This window comes from Xenopus laevis, chromosome 5L (genome assembly GCF_017654675.1).
Source record: "Xenopus laevis strain J_2021 chromosome 5L, Xenopus_laevis_v10.1, whole genome shotgun sequence".
NCBI classification, from domain to species: Eukaryota; Metazoa; Chordata; class Amphibia; order Anura; family Pipidae; genus Xenopus; species Xenopus laevis.
In genome coordinates this window covers 8043535-8062978 of record NC_054379.1, presented here as the reverse complement: position 1 = coordinate 8062978, position 19444 = coordinate 8043535, and the positions used below count along the sequence as shown (strand labels likewise).

Here is a 19444-nt window from a genome sequence, read left to right as displayed (position 1 = left end):
TTCCTTGACCAGCTGGCTGGTATTCTTCTGACCTGGCCTGTAAGCATGAATAGGAACACATTTAGGGAGGCAAGTGTTTACATTAGATTTTTTTTTTTTTAAAGGTATTTCTAATCATGATTGGGAATCGGGGAACACACTATTTTAGGATTCCACAGATTGTTGAATCCTTCATCAAAGATTCAGCCAAACCCTAAACTGAATCATATGGTCAGGATGGATTAAAGGGAAAGGCACGCTGGGCGCATGGTTAAATGTTTTCACTTTCTTGTTTGTGCGACCAAAAAAAAAAAGTCATGTGATTTTAAGGAATCTGTTCGACCAGACACGTAAATCCGAATCCTGCTGGAAAAGACCGAATCCTGGATTTGGTGCATCCATGTGATCAAGATTTGAACTTGTATTTTATTAGCAAATTTTAGTGAGACCCTGGCACGTGAATTAAGTAACCCATTTAAAAGGGGATTTAAACCCAAAAAGTCAATTGATGTAAATGTAAATTGGCCCCCTCAATGGTTAATTCTATGCAACTTTTCAGTTGGTATTCATTTTTTTAATAGTTTCATTATTTGCCTTTATCTTCTGACTGTCAAGCTTTCAAATGGGGGTCACTGACCCCATAAAATGCCCTGTAAGGCTACAAATGTATTGTTATTGCTACTTTTTATTACTCCTCTTTCTATTCAGGCCTCTCCTAATCATATTCCAGTCTCTTATTCAAATCAATGCATGGTTGCTAGGGGAATTAGGACCCTAGCAACCAAATGGCTGAAACTGCAAACTGGAGAGCTGCTGAATAAAAAGCTAAATACCGTATATACTCGAGTATAAGCCGAGGTACCTAAATTTACCTCCAAAAACTGGGAAAGCTTATTGACTCGAGTATAAGCCGACTATAAAACTAGGGTGAGAAATGCAGCAGCTTCTGGTAAGTTTCAATCAAAAAATTGAGGGTTTCATACTCCAATTGGAGGTGCTGGCATCTCGTTTTTGGACGACGAAGACCATTCTTGGATGCCGGCGACTATTCTTGGAGACTATTGTTGGACGCCGGCGACTATTCTTGGACGCCGTTGACTATTCTTAGACGCCGTTGACTATTCTTAGACGCCGTTGACTATTCTTAGACGCCGTTGACTATTCTTAGACGCCGTCGACTATTCTTAGATGCCGTCGACTATTCTTAGACGCCGGCAACTATTCTTAGACGCCGGAAACTATTCTTAGACGCCGGCAACTATTCTTAGACGCCGGCAACTATTCTTAGACGCCGGCAACTATTCTTAGACGCCGGCAACTATTCTTAGACGCCGGCAACTATTCTTAGACGCCGGCAACTATTCTTAGACGCCGGCAACTATTCTTAGACGCCGGCAACTATTCTTAGACGACAGCGACCGTTTTTGCGCTTGACCTGAGTATAAGCCGATGTAGAGTTTTTCAGCATATTTTGGGGGCTGAAAAACTCGGCTTATACTCGAGTATATACGGTAACTCAAAAACCATAATTAATAAGAAATGTAAACCGATTGCATATTGTCTCAGAATATCACTCTCTACATCATACGAAAAGTTAGGTGAACAACCCCTTCAATATTCCATTTTTTAGCAGTTTCTGTGATTCTGCAGTCCTGAATACAGGACATGTATAGGAGGTTAATAGAGTGTTAGGGCAATGGAAAAGAATTCAGAGGACCAGGTTTAGATGAATTTATTTTTTGTGCTTGCCTTTGAACAAGTAATGGAGTTTATGGAGCTCTGCAAGAAAAATGATAAATTATGATCAACATATTGAAACAATGACTGGTCAGCCATAAGCCAATCCTTAATACAAAGGCAGCCAAATAACTTTGTTCTGGCACCATCCAAAGTAATATGCATGACGGAGGGAAAAAAAGGAGCAGAACCCCTGGGGAAGCAACTCCCGGGCTGCATACAACTTATTAGCATCCAAATATTAAGGTCCCTATATATTGCTTTCACAAAGCAGCTCCTAAAATGTTTTTTGAGTGTTATAGCCAAGGGCAATTAGGGAATACTTGCACCTACTCCATCTTCAAATCTCTAATGTCGACGTATATTTGAGCTAAAACTGCCATTTGAAAAAGTCTGCTAAAAGTACTTTTTTTAATATTTTTTTTGGTTTATGCATTTTGTTTGTCACCCGGTGTCACACTAACAACTTTGCATTTCAATTCGCGGCACATTATACGGCGAAATAAGATAAAGACGACGTTGTTTGGGTTCCCGAGGGGGAAGTACTTCTGTTAAAAGCAGCTTTTTAAGAGTTTACTCTCCTGAATTGCCTAGAACAGAAGCCAAGGAATGAGATACCCCCACTTTTTTAAAAAGTAACATTTGTGTAATAAGCACTGCCATTGTTGCAGGGTCCCCTGTGGACCGAGGAAAGTGTTCCTAAATGCTCCAAACTCAATTCACATTGCAGAAGACTGAAGTTTTTAGTGTCACGCCCGTCTAGGTAGGATCAGAGATTTGGCAGGAGCCACTCATTATTGGTATTGCTTTAGCACAATTCATCAAAAAAAATGGAAATGTGAAAGAAAAAAAGAAATTCCATCTTTTATTCAGTTAAAAAGATTTAACCTGTTCAGACTGACACCTGATGCTTTAAATGGCTTCCCAGCGATGGCTGCTCTAGTAAACAACTTCTAATTCATTAGTGAAAGTAAATCTGTACAATCCTGTTCATCAATTTGCTGTGAATTAAAGGGGTCATATACCCTACATATAACTTCATACCAGCATGACGTTCATTAGTTCTATCGCTCAGTCACAAAAGCTATAGAACTGAGCAGGGACATGTCATGGTCATGGGAAAAAAACTTTTTTTTTTTTCAAAATGAATCGGTTAATAGTGCTGCTCCAGCAGAATTTTGCACTGAAATCCGTTTCTCAAAAGAGCAAACAGATTTTTTTTATTCAATTTTGAAATCTGACATGGGGCTAGACATATTGTCAATTTCTCAGCTGCCCCAAGTCATGTGACTTGTGCTCTGATAAACTTCAATCACTCTTTACTGCAAGTTGGAGTGATATCACCCCCTCCCTTCCCCCCCCCAGCAGCCAAACAAAAGAACAATGGGAAGGTAACCAGATAGCAGCTCCCTAACACAAGATAACAGCTGCCTGGTAGATCTAAGAACAGCACTCAGTAGCAAAAACCCATGTCCCACTGAGACACATTCAGTTACATTGAGAAGGAAAAACAGCAGCCTGCCAGAAAGCATTTCTCTCCTAAAGTGCAGGCACAAGTCACATGACCAGGGGCAGCTGGGAAATTGACAAAATGTCTAGCCCCATGTCAGATTTCAAAATTGAATATAAAAAAAATCTGTTTGCTCTTTTGAGAAATGGATTTCAGTGCAGAATTCTGATGGAGTAGCACTATTAACTGATGTGTTTTGAAAAAAAAAACACGTTTTCCGATGACAGGATCCCTTTAAGTAAAATAACTTTTGCTGTTTTGCCCTACTCAAACTTCAGGGGGCGCTCAGTTTAAGCTTAGTAAAAACTGCTAATATTATACAATTTAAAAACAGTTGCAAAAGCACAGATAATAGAGATTCAAAGAGTATATGCCAGCAACTCACTAACAGCAACTTCTAAATTGCTGTTAGTGAGAGGTGCATTGTCAAAAAAAAACCAAAAAAAATGCTGAAGGACTTGTAACTTCCCCTGAAATCAAGTGGGGATTTAAAACAGTTGTAAGTAACACATAATAGACCAGAACTGCACATTAAAAAATGACTGACCTTCTGAATTTTTTTCTTTTTGGAAGCTGATCAGCAGAGGCCAGCAGTAGTGTGGCCTGACAGGCAATCCTTCTTCTTTTAGCAACTTCATGAGATCTAGAGCTAAATCTAAAGCATAAAAAAGGAGAGCTCATATTTCATACACAGGTATGGGAAATGTTATTCAGAATGTTTGGGACCTAGGATTTTCTGGATAACAGATCTTTTCATGAATTGGATCTTCATATCTTAAGTCTACATAAAATCATGTAAATATTAAGGGGCCCATTTACTTAGTTCGAGTGAAGGAATAGAAGAAAAAAAAAACTTCACATTTCGAATGTTTTTTTTTGGCTACTTCGACCACGACTTAGACTCGAACTAAAAATCGTTCGACTATTCGATAGTCGAAGTACTGTCTCTTTAAGAAAAAACTTCGACCCCCTAGTTCGCCACCTAAAAGCTACTGAAGTCAATGTTAGCCTATGGGGAAGGTCCCCATAGGCTTCCTAAGTATTTTTTGGTCGAAGAAAAATCGTTCGATCAACGGATTAAAAGCCTTTGAATCGAAAGATTCAAAGGATTTAATCGTTTGAATAGCGCTAAATCCTTTGACTTCGATATTCGAAGTAGAAGGATTTAACTTCGACAGTCGAATATCGAGAATTAATCAACCCTCGATATTCAACCTTTAGTAAATTTGTCCCTAAATAATCCCAATAGGCTGGTTTTGCTTCCAATAAGGATTAATTATATCTTAGTTGGGATCAAGTACAGGTGTAAGACCTGTTATCCAGAATGCTCGGGACCTGGGGTTTTACAGATAACGGATCTTTCCATAATCTTAATACCTTCAGTCTACTGTAAACTCATGTAAACATTAAATAAACCAAATAGGCTGGTTTTGCTTCCAATAAGGATTAATTGTATCTTAGTTGGGATCAAGTACAGGCATGGGACCCATTATCCAGAATGCTTGGGAGCTGGGGTTGTACAGCTAACAGATCTTTCTGTAATTTGGATCTTCATACCTTAAGTCTACTAGAAAATCATATAAACATTAAATAAACCAAATAGGCTGGTTTTGCCTCCAATAAGGATTAATTATATCTTAGTTGGGATCAAGTACAAGCGACTGTTTTATTATTACACAGAAAAAGGAAATTATTTTTAAAAATCTGGATTATTTGTATAAAATGAAGTCTATGAGAAATGGCCTTTCTGTAATTCAGAGCTTTATGGATAACGGATTTTTCCATAATTTGGATCTTCATACCATAAGTCTACATAAAATCATGTAAACATTAAATTAACCCAATAGGTTTTGCCTCCAATAAGGATTAATTATATCTTAGTTGGGATCAAGTACAAGCGACTGTTTTATTATTACACAGAAAAAGGAAATCAGTTTTAAAAAAAATGGATTATTTGGATAAAATGAAGTCTATGGGAGATGGCCTTTCTGTAATTCCGAGTGTTCTGGATAACGGGTTTCCGGATAACGAATCCCATACCTGTACTAACAAAATAGCTTCAGTCGGCCCAGAAGTTCATACCTGTTTTTTTGGCATCCAGAGAACAGTACAGAGCAAACTGCAGAGGTGCCGAATGCAAATTGGCTTCTTTCAAACCATCACAGAACTGCTTGACCTTACTTGCTGGCTGTGAAATAAAAAACACGCATTTAACAGTTATTACTAACAAGCAGCAAAAAAACCAACATCCAATAATAATGTCTGAAGCGCCAGTTTAGCTTCCAGAAGCCGGACATTCACGAAGGAGTGAGAATATTGTACCTGCTTCAAACTGACGCAGTGACGCAGGAAGAAGTTCCCGTGCTGTAGAGAATCGCCGTTCTGCGAATCTGACGAGGCAGCCGAGAAGGATTTCAACACTAGGAAAGCTACATCTTCATAACCTTGTGTCATCAGACTCAAACAGAGGTTCATCGCATCTAGGAGAGACCAAAAGTGTACGTTACACATATCCAGCATTTATAAAGTTGCCTTTTTAGATATAAGGCAACTTTAATGATGTAAATGTTTTAAAGGGGACATAAATCTGAACATATGATTTTTTAAGATTTATTATAGCCCAACCCTGGAAATATCTTGAATCCGACAATACCCCATCTAAAGCCTGTCGAGGTCATGTAGAAGTCAATGGCAGACATCCCTTGAACCAATTGAAGATGTTAAAGGGGTTGTTCCCCTTTAAATTAACTGTTAGAATGATGTAAAGAGCGATATTCTGCGACAATTTGCAATTGTTTTTCATTTTCTATTTTTTTTTTTAGGAGTTTTGAGTTATTTAGCTTTTTATTCAGCAGCTCTCCTGTTTGTTATTTCAGCCATCTGTTTGCTAGGGTCCAAATTCCCCTAGCAACCAAGCAGTGATCTGAGTAAGAGACTGGAATATGAATAGGAGAGGCCTGGATAGAAACATGAGTAATAAAAAGTAGCAGCAACAATATATTTGTAGCCAGAAGTCAGAAGAAAAAAGCAATTAATTCTAAAACTATAAAGAAATGAAGACCAATTCAAAAGTTGCGCAGAACTGGCCATTGAAGGTGAACCACCCCTTTATTAGCCTTCATGATGTTCTACTTTTTTTCTGAAGGTTTTGCCTGAAAACTCTATCAAATCGAGCGATTCAAGTTTTTTTCCGCTGAAAACTCATTCAATTCGAGTCTTCGGGTTGTTAACCCCGAAATCACCATAGAGTTTTTTTCCATTCAAGTTTTTTCTTAAATTAGAAACCATTCGAGTTGAGTTCATTCGAGGTATAAAAAAACGTTAAAATTCGACCTTTGATAAATTTGCCTTTACTCCCTATATAATTTAAACTGCCTCTCCATGCGAGAGCAACCACAAAGAATGATATCAAGGGGGTAATCTGAAATCCCCAAAATACACCCGAACACTGGCAGTGGGTGTAAAGAATATTTACGTGTAGCCGTCAGGTACTGCAAGCGGGTGATTAAAGGGGTGATTCACCTCTCTGTTAACTTTTAGTATGTTATAGAATGGCTATTTCTAAGCAATTGGTCTTCATTCTTTCTTTTTATAGTTTTTGAATTATTTGCCTTTTTCTTCTGACTCTTTCCAGCTTTCAAATGGGGGTCACTGACCCCATCTAAAAAACACATATCTAGGGGCAAATTTACTTAAGGTCGAACATCGAGGGTTAATTAACCCTCGATATTCGACTGTCAAAGTTAAATCCTTCGTCTTCAGATTTCGAAGTCGAATGATTTAGCGATATTCGTTCGATCGATTAAATTCTTTCGAATCGTTCGATTAGAAGGATTTTAATCCATCGATCGAACGATTTTTCTTTGACCAAAAAAGTGCTTAGGAAGCCTACGGGGACCTTCCCCATAGGCTAACATTGACTTTGGTAGCTTTTAGGTGGCGAACTAGGGGGTCGAAGTTTTTTCTTAAAGAGACAGTACTTCGACTATCAAATGGTCGAATAGTCAAACGATTTTTAGTTGGAATCATTCGATTCCAAGTCGTAGTCGAAGGTGGAAGTAGCCCATTCGATGGTCGAAGTAGCCAAAAAAAAAATTCAAATTTTTTTTTATTCATTCCTTCACTCGAGCTAAGTAAATGGGCCCCTTATTGTTATTGCTACTTTTTTTCATCTCTCTATTCAGGCCTCTCCTATTCATATTCCAGTCTCTTATTCAAACCAGTGCATGGTTGCTAGGGGAATTTGGACCCCAGTTACCTGCTGAAATTGCAAACTGGAGAGCTGCTGAATAAAAAGCTAAATAACACAAAAAAAAAATTAAAATCAATTGTGAATTGTCTCAGAATATCACTCTCCACATCATACGAAAAGCTAGTTTAAAGGCAAACACCCCCTTAAACCTTCATTGAATATATTTATTATTTTTACGAATTCTTTCCCATTAAATCTGCCCATGATAAATAATAGGGCACCTGGTATGTATCCTCGGTCATATCTCATGCGCTCCATGATGTCCTGAACATACTGAGGGTATCCAGCCTTAGCCAGACTCCAGATGACTTGCATCAAATCTCGGTCTGTGAGGCTTCCTTCATTCTTTTCCACGTTTTCTAAGGTCTAAGTTACAGAGAGAGAGAGAATAACTTGCATTCGCCATGAAGTCTTTAGAAGGAAAAAAACACTGGTCCGAGTCTAATAAACCCCAGCAAGTCTACTGCAGCGACAATAACGACAGCACTTGGTTGTTGTGGGTAACGACTTTTATTTAATTGTTGTTCCTTATAATAAATGTCTCACCTCTTTGATATTGTTAATATCCCCCTTCTCGGCAAATGCGGTTAAAAGAGCCACGTAAGTCTCTGGCCCTGGCTCGATCCCTGCGCTCCTCATGACGGACAAGATGTTCTTTGCATTCCCCATGTCACTGCAAATATAAATGGAAGAACAAAACCACTTGATACATTGTTTTTACTGATCTGAAGAAATACAGAATATCTGGAGCCTTACCCTGCTCTTGCATGACCAGTCACCAGAGTATTGAACACTGCTTCTGTTATAGGCAGATCTTTATTCTTCATAAAACCTAATATTTTGCTATGAGGGCGAACAAAAAAAAAGTTAAGTAAGTACCGATAATCATGCACAAGGCTTGAAAAACAATAACTGCTTGTCTCTACATTGCGACATTTGAATAATGCAGTAGAGGTATGGGATCAGTTATCCGGAAACCTATTATCCAGAAAGCCCCGAATTACGGGAAGGCCGTCTCTCAGACTCTCATAGCCTGTACTTGATCCCAACTAAGGAGTCCAATGATCATATAAAACCACGAATCTGAAGGTGACCTCTAATATCCTCATATTTTGCAACTGGGGGTACTTTATTATAATACACAAGTTTCAGTGAGTCATGTGACAAATGACATCACTAAGCTGTGATTATAACTGAAAACATCACTGAGCACTGTTTATATAGTGAATAAAGTACCCCCTATTGTAAAATATAAGGATATTATAAGTCACCTCATATCCTCATATTTTGCAACTGGGGGTACTTTATTATAATACACAAGTTTCAGTGAGTCATGTGACAAATGACATCACTAAGCTGTGATTATAACTGAAAACATCACTGAGCACTGTTTATATAGTGAATAAAGTACCCCCTATTGTAAAATATAAGGATATTATAAGTCACCGAAGAGTTCAATGACCATTTAAAAGTACAAGGCCGAAGGCTGAGTCCTGTTATACAGGTCATGGAACTCGGAGGTTACTTCTAATATCCTCATATTAGGTACTTTATTTATTATAACACACACACAACTTTTAGTGAGACATGTGACTAAAATGACATCGCTACTCATTGTTTATTACTGATGACATCACTAGTCACCGTTTATAAGGATATAATTTACAGGATATTCATGGCTTTTGTGTATTATAAGGCTATAATTTACAGAATATTCATGGCTCGTGTATTTTAAGAATGTATTTCATTGTGTATCACGAAGATTTCTTTTAGTACAGGTATGGGATCATTTATCTGAAAACCGATTATCCAGAAAGCTCTGAATTACAGGAAGGCCATCTCCCTTAGACTTCATTTTATCCAAATAATTCACATTATTAACAATGATTTCCTTTTTCTGTGGAACAATAAAACAGTCGCTTGTACTTGATCCCAACTAAGATATAATTAATCCTTATTGGAGGCAAAACCAGCCTATTGAGTTTATTTAAAGTTTAAATGATTTCTAGTAGACTTAAGATATGAAGATCCAAATTACAGAAAGATCCCTTATCCGGAAAACCGCAGGTCCTGAGCATTCTGGATAACAGGTCCCATACCTGTATTACCAAATGAAATGCCCCTTAATAGTGCAAAAGAGCTCAGCCTAGAGACTGAACAGATCAGGCACAATAACCCAACTATGATTTTCCGTCTACCTATAGATTGTGCAACAGACAACCAGGAAAATAACAGATTCAGCCGAATACCGAACCCAAATCCCAACACTCCCGTAATTTACATATGCAAATTAGGATTCGGTTCAGCCAGGCACAAGGATTCGGCTGAATCCGAGTCCTGCTGAAAAAGGCCGAATCCTGGATTCGGTGCATCCCTAAAAAAAGGCTTCAAATACCTACCTTGCTCCCTCTATATCACCTTCATTGCAATAGGCAGCAATGAGCCTCTGATAAGTAACCTAAAAAAAAAAAAACAAGGAAATATGAGTTCATATATTGTTTTTCTGTAATTACTGTACAATAATGTTAGGGACAGAAGCGGAGAAGAAAAAACAGCCGACTTATTGCTGCATTGTGCACCTACCCGATTAGGCTGAACGTTGGCGGCCTCCATTTTTGAAAGATATTCAGTAGGTGAAAACTTCTGTTCATTTTGAAGGTAGACTTTTAGCAGAGCATTGTAATGGCTCACATCAAAGACAGCTCCTAGGAAGACAAGGGTTAACAGGCATTAGCATAATACCTGGTACGGTTTGAAATCACAATGGAATAGCAATGCGGACTTGCAGATAATTGCTAGAGAGATGCAACATATATATATTCCAAGAGGGAGTTGTATTCATCCTATAACACCGGCAATCATGTTCTGGGTGACTGCTTACTTTATGCTACACAAGCTTGCGGCCAGGCTAATGTATACAATGAATTTGCTGGCAGTTGGGAGTAAATCTGCATAAAATCTATCAAATTAAACAGAATTTGAAAAAAAGAGGAAGAGAGGGGGGAAAAAGGCTCAGCGGGGAGTTATCACTTATTGAGCGTTATGCATTAAAGAGCTGCGACAGAGAAACAAATAAATCCCATCAGGATTGTGATATGCCTTACTTTATCTTTTAGTTTTTTTTTTCAGGGGCCGAGAGACAAAATTTTTTTAAAAAAAACGCAATCACACGGCATGTAAAGCACATTATGAAACACTAAAGACAGATCTAGAAAATAACACGTTGCAGGGTAATTAGATGAGAATCTTGAATAAGTTCTGTATATATGAATGATACGTTACCCAATTCCTGAAGCTTGTCCCAGATCCTGTGAGCCATTTCTGTTCTTTCAGACATCTGGAGCTCTGGCAGCAAAGAGCCGCAACTCCGTAGCAAAAGCAAGGCCTGGTTGCTGCTTGGGTAACCTGCAAAGGGAGCTCATTTTACTAAAGTGAATTCAAGGACATTGCGATACTCGAGAAAACCAGGGTGACACTGATGAAAAATGAAAGATGCTACTTGTAAAAAGCCTTGATCACTGCCGAACAGCCAAAGTTCCATTACCAACCCTCCACCAACCAACATGGCTGCTAAACCCTCTTCGAAGTCAAGTATACTTACCAGCTTGCACTCCCTGGCTCTCCAACTCGTATGTGCCCGGCCAAGAAGGCTTCGCAAACCTCCAGATTTCAGAGTAAAAATATTCCACCGGCACACGTGCCTTAGTTTCAAGCAGGGACAACCCTTGCTGAGTTTTATTTGCGTAATGCAACGTTTCAGGGTGATTCCCTTTGTCAAGCATGCTTGACAAAGGGGATCACCCCGAAACATTGCATCACGCAAATTAAACACAGCAAGGGTTGTCCCTGCTTGAAACTAAGACACGTGTGCCGGTGGAATTTATTTACTATGCTAAATCCTCTTCACCAGCTGACATTACACACTACATCCCCTCCACCAGCCGGTACAGTAGAAACTAAATCCCCTCCACCAGCCGGCACAGTAGAAACTAAATCCCCTCCACTAACCGCACCGTAGAAACTAAATCCCCTCCGCCAACCGGCACAGTAGAACCTAAATTCCCTCCACCAACCGGCACAGTATAAACTAAATCCCCTCCACCAACCGGTACAGTTGAAACTAAATCCCCTCCACCAACCGGCACAGTAGAAACGAAATCCCCTCCACCAGCCGGCACAGTAGAAACGAAATCCCCTCCACCAACCGGTACAGTAGAAACTAAATCCCCTCCGCCAACCGGCACAGTAGAACCTAAAATCCCTCCACCAACCGGCACAGTATAAACTAAATCCCCTCCACCAACCGGTACAGTAGAAACTAAATCCCCTCCACCAACCGGCACATTAGAAACGAAATCCCCTCCACCAACCGGCATGGTAGAAACTACATCCCCTCCACCAACCGGCACAGTAGAAACTAAATCCCCTCCACCAGCCGGCACAGTAGAAACTAAATTTCCTTTACCAACCGGCACAGTAGAAACGAAATCCCCTCCATCAGCCGGCACAATAGAATCTAAAACCGCTCCAGCAGCTGGCAAGGCAGGTCTACTAGAAAATCATTTAAACATTAAATAAACCCAATAGTTTTGCCTCCAATAAGGATTAATTATATCTTAGTTGGGATCAAGTACAAGCTACTGTTATTACACAGAAAAAGGAAATTATTTTTAAACATTTGGATTATTTGATAAAAAAAGGAGTCTATGGGAGATGGCCTTTCCGTAGTTCTGAAATTTCTGGATAACGGATCCCATACCTATACTATGATACTGGCATGACCTTAAAGGACATGTAAAGCCTACCTTTTCCCTTCATGTATATAAGTTGGGCATATCTTCCCCACCTAAGATACATTATTTGTACTGCATATACCCCCTCCATTTGCCGGCGCCATCACATTTTACTAAAACAAATAGCAGCTTTCATCCGGCGGCCATTTTCCCTTTGACTTTATTCGGGTGAAGCAGTTTATACAGGTACGGAATCAGTTATCTGGAAATCCATTATCCAGAAAGCTCCGTATTACGGAAAGGTCATCTCCCAAAGACTCCATTTTATCCAAATAATCCAAACTTTAAAAAATTATTTAATTTTTCTGTGTAATAATAAAACAGTCACTTGTACTTGATCCCAACTAAGATATAATTAATCCTTATTGGAGGCAAACCCAGTCTATTGGGTTTATTTAATGTTTATATGATTTTCAAGTAGACTTAAGGTATGAAGATCCAAATTATGGAAATACCATCTTCCATAGACTCCAAAAAATTTTCTGTGTAATAATAAAACAGTCGCTTGTACTTGATACCAACTAAGATATAATTACAGTGAAACCTCAATTTTACGTCCCCTGATTATAAGTTTCCCCTCATTTTACATTGTTGTTTTGTGGTCCCAACTATATATTATTCATAATACATTTCCCTGATTTTACACAATTTTTTTCTGGTCCCCTGAAAAACGTAAAATGGGGGTTCTACTGTAATCCTTATTGGAGGCAAAACCAGCCTATTGTGTTTATTTAAAGGGGTTGTTCACCTTCTAAACACTTTTTTCAGTTCAGTTGTTTTCAGATTGTTCCCCAGAAATAAAGACTTTTTTCAATTACTTTCCATTATTTATTTTTTACTGTTTTTCAAAATCTGAGTTTAAAGTTGAATGTTGGTGTCTCAGGTGTTTGAGTCTGGCAGCTCAGTAATTCAGGTGCAGATTCTGAACTGTTACAATTTTACAACATTTAGTTGATCCATTTCTCAGCAGCATCTCTGGAATATCAGCAACTATTGTATTAATTCTAACAGCCGCCTGTAATGAAACTCAGGGATTCTACTAAGAAGGGACACACAAGAAATGTATCAACTAAATGTATCAATTTAGAACAGTTTACAGGGTCAGCGACCCCCTCCCTCCCAGAGCTGCTTTAGAAGGTGAAAAATAACACTTTACACATCAATATTAGAAAAACAGTCACACATTGAAAATAGAAAGTAATTGGAAAAAGCCGTTATCTGAAAACAACTAGGTATTTGAAGGTGAACAACCCCTTTAATGTGTACATGATTTTCTAGTAGACTTAAGGTATGAAGATCCAAATTACAGAAAGATCCATTATCCAGAAAATGGCAGGTCCTGGGCATTCTGGATAACAGGTCCCATACCTGTTCCAGAAGAACCATGCTTAGATTATGTTAAACAGGTGTAGCCTGAAAATTCTATGTGGGCAACACTGGTAAGATCTAAGTCATATGGTTCTATGAAAATATAATTTATGGAACAATTTGGGGATATCACAATCCAACCAAAATTGCTAAATAAAAGAAACCTGTTGTATGGTTAAACTGCAACCTCAAGTTTGACTACTTCTCAAAAAAAAGAACATGAACACACACATCATCAAATAGAAATACAGAACAATACATCTGGGCTCTCGTGTACGAGATCCCTTATTCAGAAAGAACCTAACAACAGAAAGGCCTTCTCCTACAGAGAACATATTAATTCCGATTGATTATTTCTTTTTTCTCTGTATTATAAAACAGTAACTTGTGTTTCAGGGAAATTAAGCTGCAAGAGTTCATATTGGGGGGAAAGACAATCATATTTGGGTTTTTTGTGTTTTTATCAGACATAAGGAATGGAGATCCAGATTTCAGAAAGATTCCTGATAGGGGGAACCCCAGGTACCAAGTATTCTGGATAAAAGATCCTATACAATGACTACTACACGGCAGAAGTACTAACTAGTAATTTTTTTTTTTATTGTTATTCAAATTTTTTATTGTTGAGGTTTAGTAAGATCAACACTAATACAAAGTAACTAGTATTAAATAACTAGTGATTTATTGGACCATTGCCCAAAACAAATTTCAGGTCCCTTCCTGATAGATATTATAAGACAGACATAATGTTGACATTGCCAGCAGCGAGTGTTATTGTTATTTATGCCCCAACAAAACATGCAGTGCCCAACTGATCAACGTTATGGGGTGTGCTGGGAAATAGTTCAGCAACAAATGGAGATCCACGTTATATTTACACATTTAATTGGGACAAGCAGAACTTTTAAAATGATTAATCCTCCAGACAAGACAGCTTTGAGCCAGTGAACCCAAAAGGATAAGTACGGACTGTGGAAATGGCCACATAATAGAAACAGTGAAACATTTACCTGTCCGGCAGACATCATGGAAGATTTTGAGCAGAAGTGTTTTTGTGATGCGTCCGGTTCTTCTAACAGAGCTGTCTAATTTGTTGAGCGCCCAATCAAACTGTTGCGCTTGCCTGGCCCGAACTGCAGACACTGGTTCCTCATGGATGTGTCCCTTCTGTTGAGCGGCAACTGCAAAATGTCCCGGTGTATTGTTCAGGTATCTGCCGAAAATAATGGATAAATATGTCATCAAATTACAGGTGAATCCTGCACATGGCAACAATCATTACTACGCAATATTGTATTGTTCCCAGAAGATCTCAGATATCCGCCACTGTTGAGTTTAAAGGTTATTCCTTCTTTTACTCTTATATGTAACACAAATCAAACTTTGTACTAAATCCCTTTGGGGGAAAATGGCTGTTGGCCCAAATAGGCAATTGAAACTCAATAGGTTTAAAAACATCAACGTATGAAAAAACTATTCTCCCTTAAAATGAATATTTACTAAAAGTAATGGAGATATGACAATTTTCTTGAGTGGTACAGGCCTATTATACTATGTGCCCCTGGGAAGAGGATGGTACAGGCCTATTAAACAAGTGTGTTTCTGGGAAGAGGGTGGTACAGGCCTATTATATTAGTGTGGCCCTGGGAAGAGTGTGGTACAAGCCTATTATACTAATGTGCCCCTGGGAAGAGGATGGTACAGGCCTATTATACAAGTGTGTTCCTGGGAAGAGGATGGTACAGGCCTATTATACCAGTGTGCCCCTAGGAAGAGGTTGGTACAGGCCTATTATATTAGTGTGCCCCTGGGAAGAGGATGGTACAGGCAGGGCCGCCATCATAAATCACAGGGCCCCATACAACAAAATTTCCTGGGCCCGCTGGGCACCTACAGGTCCGCCCTCCCGAACCCACAGTAAAAAAAAAAAAAAAAAAAGATTGGTGGCTAGGGTTCCCACATGTTAATAAAAAATCAAAAGATATGGATGGTCTGGCCCCCAATAAAAAAACATTTGTGGCCAGGTCCCCCCATTAAAAATTATTGGTGGCCAGCCCCCCCCCCCCATTATAAGAAAATTGGTGGCAAGGGTCCCTTAAACGTCCATGCCTTCCCGAAGTCAGCAGCACTGAGAAAGATGGGGGCCCCCTACAAGTCTCCCCCCTGTCCCCTGAGGGCTGCCCTGGGTACAGGCCTATTATACCAGTGTGGTCCTGGGAAGAGGATGGTGCAGGCCTATTATACTAATATGCCCCTGGGAAGAGGATGGTACAGGCCTATTATACTAATATGCCCCTCTGAAGAGGATGGTACAGGCCTATTATACTAATGTGCCCCTCTGAAAAGGATGGTACAGGCCTATTATACTAATGTGCCCCACTGAAGAGGATGGTACAGGCCTATTATACTAATATGCCCCTGGGAAGAGGATGGTACAGGCCTATTATACTAATGTGCCCCTGGGAAGAGAATGGTACAGGCCTATTATACTAATGTGCCCCTCTGAAGAGGATGGTACAGGCCTATTATACTAATGTGCCCCTCTGAAGAGGATGGTACAGGCCTATTATACTAATGTGCCCCACTGAAGAGGATGGTACAGGCCTATTATACTAATGTGCCCCTGGGAAGAGGATGGTACAGGCCTATTATACTAATGTGCCCCTGGGAAGAGGATGGTACAGGCCTATTATACTAATGTGCCCCTGGGAAGAGGATGGTACAGGCCTATTATACTAATGTGCCCCTCTGAAGAGGATGGTACAGGCCTATTATACTAATGTGCCCCACTGAAGAGGATGGTACAGGCCTATTATACTAATATGCCCCTGGGAAGAGGATGGTACAGGCCTATTATACTAATGTGCCCCACTGAAGAGGATGGTACAGGCCTATTATACTAATGTGCCCCTGGGAAGAGGATGGTACAGGCCTATTATACTAATGTGCCCCTGGGAAGAGAATGGCACAGGCCTATTATACTAATGTGCCCCTCTGAAGAGGATGGTACAGGCCTATTATACTAATGTGCCCCTGGGAAGAGAATGGTACAGGCCTATTATACTAATGTGCCCCTCTGAAGAGGATGGTACAGGCCTATTATACTAATATGCCCCTGGGAAGAGGATGGTACAGGCCTATTATACTAATGTGCCCCTCTGAAGAGGATGGTACAGGCCTATTATACTAATGTGCCCCTCTGAAGAGGATGGTACAGGCCTATTATACTAATGTGCCCCTGGGAAGAGAATGGTACAGGCCTATTATACTAATGTGCCCCTGGGAAGAGAATGGTACAGGCCTATTATACTAATGTGCCCCTCTGAAGAGAATGGTACAGGCCTATTATACTAATGTGCCCCTGGGAAGAGGATGGTACAGGCCTATTATACTTGTCACGTCCCCAGAACACCCAGTACAGAGGAAACATTGATAATTGCCATAAACCCGACATCAGCACAAGATCCCCAGTGGCACTTCTCCAGAGCCCATTAGTGACACATAATATGATAGAACAGTAACACACAGTGACCCCGGGTACAGCCGCTCTCTGGTGCCACTAACCTTCCTTGCGCGGGGCTGAGTCTCACACAGGGGGTCGGGAGAGCGCGCAGACCCGGGCGCAGGAGAAGACGAGCACCAGCAAGAAGCGCAGACATGATGTTCACACAGCGCACGCCGGCCAAGGACAGGAGGTCACGTGACCAGCCGGCAAATGCACCTCGGGAAATGGGGGTATTGGAATGTTATGGAAATTCGCCTTTACTTTCTGAGTACCAGAAACCTTCAAAAAGTTCTGGAGCAAAACAGTATTTAATGTTTCTTTCATGTACTAAGAGCTGTAAAGCTGCTACTCGTGAAAGCGACATAATTTAATTGCGATATTGTAAGAACACCCCTCCAGGTTCGCTTTGGTACGCGCTGCCGGGTATCGGCCAACCAGTAACTAGTCCTGAGTTTGTCAGACTGGCCGGAAGGCGCTTCGCCATTGGTTGGTTCCTGAACATCATGCGTCACGGGGCGGGGACTGAGTGGCGGAAGGAGTTTGAATGAAAGCTGGAGGTCACGCACCGACACTGCGCCGACAATTCGCTCCCAGGATAAACTGGATGTTACTTCCCTTCCCCACATGCTGATTGGACTACATTTCCCAGCATTCCTTAATATTTACATCAGCCTTAATGTTGTTAAAAGGGTTGTTCACCTTTAAATTAGCTTTTAGTATGATGTAGAGAGGGATATTCTGAGACAATTTGTAATTGGTTTTTAATGTTTTATTATTTGTGGTTTTTGACTTATTTAGCTTTTTATTCAGCCGCTCTCCAGTTTGTAATTTCAGCCGTCTGGTTGCTAGGGTCCAAATTCCCCTAGCAACCATGCATTGATATGAATAAGAGACTGGAATATGAATAGGAGAGATGAGGAATAAAAAGTAACAATAACAATACATTTGTAGCCTTACAGAGCATTTGTTTTTTGGATGGGGTCAGTGATCCCTAATTGAAAGCTGGAAAGAGTCAGAAGAAGATGGTAAATAATTCAAAAAACTATAAAAAAGAAAAAATGAAGGCCAGTTGCTTAGAATTAGCCGTTCTATAACATACTAATAGTTAACTTAAAGGAGACATTTTGTGTAAAAAATAAGAATTTACCAGTGTGTTACACTCATTAAGATATAGAAGAATTGAGCTTTAAAAAGTAGCGTTTCAGGCTGATTTACTGAATATTTCTGCAAAAACCCTAATAATCCCTCCCTTCTCTTCCACTTCCTGCTCCCTGAATTCCCAGACTGTGCACTCAGCTCACTGCACTGTAGGACAGGAACCAATCAGCAGCTAGCAGGACCTGATAGGGAACTGAAGCCTGTCTGTGCTTGTGTGACTGCAGGGCTGTGATTGGCTGTCCCCCTCCTACTGTGCTTCTTGCAGGGACTGTTAGGACACGCCCACCCCTCATTTAAACACAGACAGGGACCAGAGAACATCTACAGGGAGCTCTAATAAAGGGACTATTTTTAAAGATAATATTAATATTTAGCACCATGTAAAAGCAACACCATATATTACTTATAATTGCCTACACAATTAGGGTTTTTTCACGTATCCTATATGTCTCCTTTAAAGGTGACCTACCCCTTCAAGGGAGCTCCATGGAAGCTTTTTGGGAGAAAAATTAGAATTTCACTAAAGGGGTTGTTCACCTTCAAATGAACGTTTAGTATGATGTAGAGAGGGATATTCTTAGTCAAATTGCAGTTGGTTTTCATGTTTTATTATTTGTGTTTTTTGACTTATTTAGCTTTTTATTCAGCAGCTCTCCAGTTTGCAATTTCATCATTCTGGTTGCTAAGGTCCAAATTCCCCTAGCAACCATGCATTTATTTGAATAAGAGACTGGAATATGAATAGGAGAGGCCTGAATAGAAAGATGAGTAATAATAAGTAACAATAACAATATATTTGTAGCCTTACAGAGCATTTGTTTTTAGATGGGGTCAGTGACCCCCATTTAAAAAGCTGGAAAGAGTCAGAAGAAGAAGGCAAATAATTTAAAACCTATAAAAAAACAAAAAATGAAGGCCAGCTGAAAAGTTGCTTAGATTTAGCCATTCTATAACATACTCATAGTTAACTTAAAGGTGACCCATCCCTTTAAAGAAGCTCCATGCAAGTTTTTTGGGAGAAAAATTGGACTTTCACTTTTATGTTTCTTAAAGGGGCTGTTCACCTTCAAATAAACGTTTCGTATTATGTAGAGAGGGATATTCTAAGTCAAATTGCAGTTGGTTTTCATGTTTTATTATTT

At 39.8% G+C, this 19444-nt stretch overlaps 1 protein-coding gene across 1 annotated transcript in view; it reads right to left on the bottom strand.

Annotated features, from left to right (window-relative positions):
- Positions 1-17578, bottom strand: part of lrpprc.L (leucine rich pentatricopeptide repeat containing L homeolog) — a 94282-nt gene extending 76704 nt beyond the window's left edge. The window contains exons 1-11 of the mRNA XM_018262550.1: positions 17204-17578; positions 14650-14852; positions 10761-10883; positions 10062-10183; positions 9878-9936; positions 8235-8321; positions 8025-8151; positions 7700-7844; positions 5549-5706; positions 5309-5414; positions 3774-3881 (exon numbers count right to left, since the gene is read on the bottom strand). Of these exons, the coding sequence (XP_018118039.1) occupies positions 3774-3881; positions 5309-5414; positions 5549-5706; positions 7700-7844; positions 8025-8151; positions 8235-8321; positions 9878-9936; positions 10062-10183; positions 10761-10883; positions 14650-14852; positions 17204-17298 (1333 nt within the window). The 5' untranslated portion in view covers positions 17299-17578. The remainder of the gene's footprint in view (positions 1-3773; positions 3882-5308; positions 5415-5548; positions 5707-7699; positions 7845-8024; positions 8152-8234; positions 8322-9877; positions 9937-10061; positions 10184-10760; positions 10884-14649; positions 14853-17203) is intronic.
- Between the last annotated feature and the right edge of the window lie 1866 nt (positions 17579-19444).